This window comes from Dendrobates tinctorius, unplaced genomic scaffold, assembly GCF_039654945.1.
Source record: "Dendrobates tinctorius isolate UK_male_01 unplaced genomic scaffold, ASM3965494v1 ptg000074l, whole genome shotgun sequence".
In the NCBI taxonomy this organism is placed as follows: domain Eukaryota; kingdom Metazoa; phylum Chordata; class Amphibia; order Anura; family Dendrobatidae; genus Dendrobates; species Dendrobates tinctorius.
In genome coordinates this window covers 20,694,467-20,703,140 of record NW_027361742.1, presented here as the reverse complement: position 1 = coordinate 20,703,140, position 8,674 = coordinate 20,694,467, and the positions used below count along the sequence as shown (strand labels likewise).

The window sequence follows — 8,674 nt, the reverse complement described above, 5'->3', positions numbered from 1 at the left end:
ATAGCCTATGGATGCGCATATGTGCGCACTGGCATGCTCATGTATGCGTTTTTTTGCATATGCGTTTTTTTTTTTAACCATGGAATTTAGGGGTTTGGGTTAGAGTTAGGGTTAGTTAAGGGGGTTTAGGGTTAGGGTTAGGGTCAGGGTCAGGGTTAGGGTTGGGGTTTGGGTCAGGGTTAGGGTTAAGTATGGTTTGGTTAAGGGTTAGGGTCAGGGTTAGGGTCAGGATTAGGGTTAAGTATGGTTTTGTTAAGGGTTAGGGTCAGGGTTAGGGTTAGGGTTAGGGTCAGGGTTAGGGTTAGGGTCAGGGTTAGGGTTAGGGTCAGGGTTAGGGTTAAGTATGGTTTTGTTAAGGATTAGGGTCAGGGTTAGGGTCAGGATTAGGGTTAAGTATGGTTTGGTTAAGGGTTAGGGTCAGGGTTAGGGTTAGGGTTAGGGTTAGGGTTAGGGTCAGGGTTAGGGTTAGGGTCAGGGTTAGGGTTAAGTATGGTTTTGTTAAGGGTTAGGGTCAGGGTTAGGGTCAGGATTAGGGTTAAGTATGGTTTTGTTAAGGGTTAGGGTCATGGTTAGGGTTAGGGTTAGGGTCAGGGTTAGGGTCAGGATTAGGGTTAAGTATGGTTTGGTTAAGGGTTAGGGTCAGGGTTAGGGTTAGGGTTAGGGTTAGGGTCAGGGTTAGGGTTAAGTATGGTTTTGTTAAGGGTTAGGGTCAGGGTTAGGGTTAGGGTCAGGGTTAGGGTTAGGGTTAGGGTTAGTTAGGGTTTAGGGTTTGGGTTAGGGTTAAGTATGATTTGGTTAAGGGTTAGGGTCAGGGTTAGGGTTAGGGTTAGGGTCAGGGTTAGGGTTAGGGTTAGGGTCAGGGTTAGGGTTAGTAAAGTCATGGTTTGGGTAGTGTGAGGGGCCACCTAAAAATGTTGGAAAAAAACGCAAACGCGGTAAAAACGCACTAAAAACACATACAAACGCATAAAAACGCTGCGTTTTTTTCATGCATGCTCATAAAAATGCTTGAAAAAAACGCAGCAGTTGTATGCTTTTGTATGCGTTTTTTCAATGCGTTTTTTTGCGGGAAAAAAGCGCTGCAAAAAAAAGCAAGTGTGAAACTAGCCTAAAGAAGCTGCTTTTGCTGTGTTTTTATTGCTGCTTTTTTAATCTCTTGTGCATGTTGATAAAGTTTACTGACCCAGAAAATAGCATGATTAGACTTCCCTAGGTTTTTTTGCACCAATAATGCAGCAAAACTTGATTCCTGCATTTTTTGCTGCATTTTTGCACTTACCCATTGTTTCCTATGGGTGAAAAATCAGTCAGGAAAAAAAAAACCAATGTGTGTGAATGAGAGTTCTGAAATCTCATAGACTTTGCTGATACTGTTAAAAGCTTCTTAAAATTTGCATTAAAAAAGAAGCAAAAACTGCAACCTGTGAACATAGCCTAAAACTTCCCTAGGTTTTCATTCAGAGAAATATCACACTGTGATCTGCTGCAGTGTAATGCTAGCCCCAAACTTTTCCGAATTTCTGACACAGACTTTCTGAAAATGCTTTCAGAATAATACAATAGAAATGCCAGGTTTTATAAGGTTTAATCAGTGTATTATTTACTGCTAACATGTTAGTGCCGAAGAGACTACAGCATGTCTAGGAATCTTCGATTTACATGTGATACATAATCTGAAAACTGTTAGGACCTTAACATTACAATAACAAGCTTTTATCAGTCAAGAACAGGTTGGATTTCACCTCATTTTACAAAGCAGGTTACAGTAATTGTAAATCACGGAATTAAAAAATAAATATTATTCCAAATGGCATGGGTTGCTCTATAGAATAACTTTTTTGAAGTGGTATAATAAATAATCTTGTTTTCAGCATAGATTAGAATGTTGCATGGCTTTTAAGGTGAAAAGCGGAGTCCATTATTGATAATGTCGTTGTCTGTGTCCTCATTCTTTGCAGTTATACCAGTCCTTTGCGATATTCTGCTCAGAGCCAGGCTGGGGTTTCACTGCTGTTTTGCTTGACATATTAATGTTGTAGTATTTGTCTAAAAGTAAAAAAATAACACCTCATTATGTGAGTACATTTTAATGAAAATAACAAAAGTAAAGTGAACAGCCTCCTATTATAAGGGTGAGTGCACACGCTGCGGATTCTGCTGCGGATCTGCAGCGGTTTTGGCCCTGCGGATCCGCAGCATAATTAGCTGCGTTGAACAGTACCATTAAATCCTATGGAAAATGGAAACCGCAGTGCAGATGGTGCAGAATTTTCCGCGCGGTTTTTGCTGCGGTTTCCAATCTGCAGAAAGAATTGACATGTCACTCTTTTCTGCGGATTCCGCTGCGGTTTACCATCTCCTCCATTGTAGAGATGAAAAACCACAGGGCAAAACCGCAGGCCAATCCGCATATAAACCACAGGTCTTTTGACCTGCGGATTTACCTGCGGATTTTGCAAAATCCGCGCGGAAAAATCCGCAGACCAATTCGCAGCTTGTGCACATAGCCTAAGAAAGGTTTCCAGGGCCTTTTTATTTACGCATCTCTCTCAATTATGAAGAAGAATACATCAATATAATCTAATATATAAAGCTCAATGTGTATGTATGTATGTATGTATGTGTGTATGTCCAGGATTGGCATCCGCACCGTCGCAGCTACAGCCACAAAATTTGGCACAGTCACATGTCTGGACCCCGAGAGCGTCATAGGCTATTATTACTAATATGCATGTATATAGCGTCATTTATTCCATGGCGCTTTACATGTGAAAAGGGGAAATAAAGACAAGTATAATAAACATGTGTAAGACAAGGGACACACAAGTACATAAGGAGAGGGGACCCTGCCCGCAAGGGCTCACAGTCTACAGGGATGGGTGAGGATACAGTAGGAGAGGGTAGAGCAGGTCGTGCAGTGGTTCAGTAGACCGAGGCTATGTTGTGAGGCAAAATTTTAACCCTGCATGTTCCAATTCACCAAACAATTTTGCCCCTAACTACATAATGGGGAAAAAGTGAAAAGAAAAGTGTTGGAGGTAAATTGACAGCTGCCAGATGTGAACAAGGGGGACCTAAAGAATGAGAGCGATGGTGCCAAAGAGTATATACCGTACAGTTGCTAAGGTGGGGCCCTGATATGGGATATTCACCACACACGGGGATATGAACACACACACAAAATGCGCCACACACTACCACGTGCTTCAACACATATACCACCCTCAGCACACATCTCACCACACATACACCAACCTCGCCACACAAAAGTTGAAACACAAATGTCGCCACTCAAAACTCGCCACACTGTCCCAGAGCTGTTTAAAAGATGAAAAATGAGCTGTGATTGGTTGCTATGAGCAACAGTTTTCTTTGTAGACAGTTGTGGTAACTGAGGCCTATTATTCTTATCATTTCTATGGTGTTATTGTCCTTCTGTAAAGCTAGAAATAACACAAATTATTACCGTGCCAACACAGACCACCCTCTGACACAGACTGCAGGAGGAGCCTAGTATCACACAGGATAGGATTAGATACACAGCTCAGCAGTCAGTATCACACAGGATAGGAATAGATACACGGCTCAGCAGTCAGTATCACACAGGGTAGGATTAGATACACAGCTCAGCAGTCAGTACCACACAGGAGAGGATTAGACACATGGCTCAGCAGGCAGTATCACACAGGATAGGATTAGATACACAGTTCAGCAGTCAGTATCACACAGGATAGGATTAGATACACGGCTCAGCAGTCAGTATCACACAGGATAGGATTAGATACACAGTTCAGCAGACAGTATCACACAGGAGAGGATTAGACACATGGCTCAGCAGGCAGTATCACACAGGATAGGATTAGATACACAGCTCAGCAGTCAGTATCACACAGAATAGTATTAGATACACGGCTTAGCAGACAGTATCACACAGGATAGGATTAGATACACGGCTCAGCAGATGGTATCACACAGGATAGGATTAGATACACGGCTCAGCAGTCAGTATCACACAGGATAGGATTAGATACACGGCTCAGCAGTCAGTATCACACAGGATAGGATTAGATGCACGGTTTTTATGTGCAATATAATCATTATAATTTGTTATAACTAACCACAGTTGGTTACTATGCCCAGGCAACGCCGGGCTCTTCAGCTAGTTATCAATATTAATGGAAATATGCGGCAATCACCTTTATTGAAGACATAATAGTCATAGCCGTCCTTCTTCTTATAATTTGGCAATGATACAGCCGAGATGATGTTATTGGGAATACCTCTCCAGGTTAAACGTACTGTAGACTGTTCATGAAGCATGCCTAAATGTACACATGAAATAATGATAAGTACTGACACTAAATATATAGACGTAACGGTATAATAGCCAAGTACTGTATGGCATAGGCGGGATTTACACATCACAGATTTGGTGAATTGTGAATGCAGCCATAGGATTTGCACAGTTTCTCCCATTGCTGGAGTGAAACTTCATACTGCTGTTTACACAATCCAGAATATTAATGTAATAAAAACAGTTTTAAAGAAGCAGTAAGAGGCATCACAATATTTACCCTCCATTTATAGTGTCCTTATTAGAATCTAAGCAAATTACCTAGAGGCTGCTGGACATTAGCGAAAGACCGATGTATCTGGATCCGATGTCTCACTACATCCCGTGGGAAACGATACTTTACAGTCTGAACGTTTTTAGAGTTAATGGGATATTGGACACTGGGACGCTTCTTCTTTGTGCATCTTTTGGCTTGTTCCTGCCGGAATGTGTATTTTTGTACAAAACCACCTATGAGACAATCATATTATTGATGGACTGGATTGTAAATCCATACAATTGCACCAAACTCTGCTTTCCTCTTTTACAACAGCATCTTTGTAATGATGGATGTGACTTGTCTATCAGGTATAAGATCACTTGCTTGTCTCATATAGTGTGTGAAATGTGACCTTTATAAAAGTGACAAGAACAGGTGACCTTGACATGTGGACGAGAGAACAGTATTGACTTCACTTAAAGAGCGGCTATCATAAAAATATAGTTTTCTCTGTCTTTGGAGCTATTATTCAAAAATCATACGTTTCTGGGATTTTTTTTCTGTGCCTTCTTTTTCATACATCCATATTTCACGTATGTTTTTGATCTGTGCTTTTCACAAATAGAACATGCACCCATTATAGTCTATGGTGCTTTTCACATGTCCTAAAACTGAGACGTGTGTGATTCATTCCCAAACTCTCCAGTGCAACTCTATGGGTCATAAAAGTCTTGGACAGCACAGATATGTCATCTCTATGTACGATGTGTGCTGACTAGAATGCTTTTTTGCATACAGGAAAATCACTGATGAAACAATAATGGCAAAAACTGATAAACTGACCAAACACTGATCAAAAATAAATGTAAAACACAGGTTTTTTTTTTTTTTTAATTCCGTGGCGTCTGAATGAAGCTTAAATTTGCTGCTCCCCTAAATTTTATCTAAACGTCTTTTCATGAGAGATACCTTCTATATCTTATCTAACCAAGCATCTCATCAATAGTCGGTGGGTCCTGACAGTATAGGCATATTTGACCGACATAATCTAATGTGTATAGGGTCCCTTCTTTATTCAGACAGAAACCAATTCATTAATTTCAGAGTGAAAGGTGCTGAAAAATGTCAGGCCAAGACACTAAAAAAGGAAAGGAGATCATTTATCTGAACGTACACTGACTCCTCAGAATTTGTGGCACATATATTTTAATTCTACATTGAAAAATGAAACACAACAATAATGCTTATTAGTGGAGGAGTGTTGGTTCAGTAAATTTGTAACAGTCCTTCAAATATTTTTATTATAGTGTATCTAAGGGGGAATAGTTCTCCTGTCCACAAGGAGAAAGGTTTCCACTTAGACAGTGGCCTGCCACTTAACCAGATCAGATCTCTTGCCTTGCAATGATGACGAGAAACAACCCAAAAAACTTGTCTGCAAATGGAGTGTCTGGTTTGGCTTTTTGTCCTAAATAAGGTGACAAGGCTTTTCAAAGGATTGATATTGACTTTTAGAATAGCTATCTGGATAAGATGACACTAGTGTTCCTGTCCTCTTCCTCTTTGAAGTGGCTGTTTGCATATTTAAATCAAATCCCCAGAGGAGCATTGCATGGCCTATAAGTCTCCATACAATGGCTTGGCTCTCTCCGCAAGGGGAAACCTCCCCCCCTTAGATCCCAGTTAGAGGCATTTCACTTAGAAAAATTAGATCTCCTACTTTGCACTGATGAGGGAGAAATTCCCTGAAACACATCTGTAAATGAAGCCTCTGATTTATTTTCATCCTAAGTCATGTGCAAAGGCTCATTGAAAGATCAATATTGATTTCTAGGATTTCTACCCCCAATCTGTGGCACTAGTCTTTGTCCTCTTTGAAGAGAATATTTGCATGTTATAGTCAGTGGCGTAGGAAGGGGGGTGCGGGGGGGCAGGCCGCCCCAGGCGGCACGTGTGTGGGGACGGCGCAGCACGGCAGGAGCAGAAATTCCTCCTCTCTGTGCTGTGGGAGAGAAGCGTGGAGGCGGCCGAGGCACAGTGACAGGAGAAGACTGTGTGTATAGCAGGAGATTTTGGCAGCGGCTAGTGCAGGTGGGTCACTCACCATTTGGGAGGAGGACGCTCTGCCTCTCCCCAGCCTCCCTCCATGCTCAGTCAGCTGCTGAGCTCTCCCTGCGGGCGGCTTCCTTCGTCAGTGTCACACAGTCACACACACAGCAGGCAGCCGCAGGCAGCCTGTGTAAGTGTAACTTATACTGCGGCCAGGGGCAGAGGAGGCGGAGCTGAGCCTGCACATTACTGTCTGTGCTGCCTGGGAGCACTGTCGCAGGCAGTGTGTCAGAATGTCTGTGTGATTAATCATTAACATCCCTAACCAGTAACCCTAACCAGTAACCGCCCAGGCCGGTACCCCCTCCCAAGCGCGGCCATTTTATTCCTTTGCAGACCCTGCATCCGAGCAGGCCATTCACCGCCCGGGGGGGGGGCGCCAAATTTGGGAACAGCCCTGGGCGGCAAAAGCTCTAGCTACGCCTCTGGTTATAGTATAGTAATATTTTGTTATGTATAGTATTGTAATAGCTCATGTTGTATACTTCAATAATCTATCTGACCAGTGGGTTACACATGCAGTGTCACAGATTCCTCACCTGGTTTGAAAAAATAGACAGACTCCGGCCTTGTTCTGTATCCAGCGACGGGCAGAACAGCATTTACTTTACCTCTGAGTCCACCAAAACCCTTAATAATTTCTTTTGGATAGCCTTGGTCCATCGCATCATTAGAAAAACGCCAATAACGAGAACCCTATCATGAGAAAGGAACAAGAGGATGGATACAAATTTTCTTTTTTTTATTGCACACTACTTTACAATGCTGAATACATGCAAGTGCACACTTTTATTGTCAGCATGGTAAAGGTTGTGACACATGTGTATCTATTATATCCTTTATAGCTTCCAAATCTCTAATACAGCATAGAGGGGCCACACTGTGGCATATGATTGGTAAGTGTCTACATTCTGGCAACCACACTGATCTGTGATACCTTGTATCTGAAAGGTAGGTGACTGCACAAGTACAATCTTTCTCTATTGAAATGTATAGGGAATATGGGTACTGTCGAGGGCATGCAGATATTTACAGTTTGGGGATCATGTGTAGATTGTCATATAAATTGAGCCAAGACCTCAAGAAATACAGGTGTGTGAAAAAGTATTTGCCCTCTTCCTGATTTCCCATTCTTTTGCATGCTTATCACAGAACACCAAACAAATGTAAATATTAGATAAAGATAACACAATTAAACAAATAATGCAGTTTTTAAAATGAAGATCTTTATTTTTATGGGAAAAAGAAATAAAAAAACCTACAGGGCCCTGTGTGAAAAAGTGATTGCGCTCCCCCATCTAAAACCTAAATTAACTGTTGTTTATCACATCTTTGGGAAGATGACTCCAAATTCCGTAGCCACAACCAGATCTGATTACTGCCACACCTGTTCTCAATTAAGAAATCATTTAAATAGGACCTGCCTGAAAAAGTGAAGTAGGCCAAAAGAACCTCAAAATTTATACTTTGTGACCCGATCCAAAGAAATTCTGGAACAAATAAGAAACAAAGTAATTGAGATCTATCAGTATGGAAAATGTTAAAAGCCATTTCTAAAGCTTTGGGACTCCAGCAAACCACAGTAACAGCCATTATCCACAAATGGCAAAAACATGGAACAGTGATGAATAGTCCCAGGCGCCGATCAAGCAAAATTACTACAAGAGAAGAGCAACAACTTATCCAAGAGATCACAAAAAACCCACAACATCCAAAGAACTGCAGGCCTCATTTGACTCAGTTCAGTGTTCATGATTCTACCATAAAAAAGAGACTGGGCAAAAATCGCCTGCATGGCCGAGGTCCAGGATGAAAACCCATACTGAGCAATAAGACAATAAGAGCATAAAGGCTCATCTTAGTTTTGCCAGAAAACATCTTGATGATTCCCAATACATTTGGGAGAATACTCTGTGGACTGATGAGACAAAAGTTGAACTTTTTGGAAAGTATATGTCCCATTACATCTGGCAAAGAATTAACACAGCATTTCAGAAAAGGAACATCATACC

At 41.6% G+C, this 8,674-nt stretch overlaps 1 protein-coding gene across 1 annotated transcript in view; it reads right to left on the bottom strand.

Moving 5' to 3' along the window:
- Positions 1–1,568: 1,568 nt before the first annotated feature.
- Positions 1,569–8,674, bottom strand: part of PRG4 (proteoglycan 4) — a 208,474-nt gene continuing 201,368 nt past the window's right edge. Inside the window, exons 24-27 of the mRNA XM_073582914.1 lie at positions 7,202–7,358; positions 4,616–4,804; positions 4,197–4,322; positions 1,569–2,046 (exon numbers count right to left, since the gene is read on the bottom strand). Coding sequence (XP_073439015.1) covers positions 1,946–2,046; positions 4,197–4,322; positions 4,616–4,804; positions 7,202–7,358 — 573 coding nt within the window. The 3' untranslated portion in view covers positions 1,569–1,945. The remainder of the gene's footprint in view (positions 2,047–4,196; positions 4,323–4,615; positions 4,805–7,201; positions 7,359–8,674) is intronic.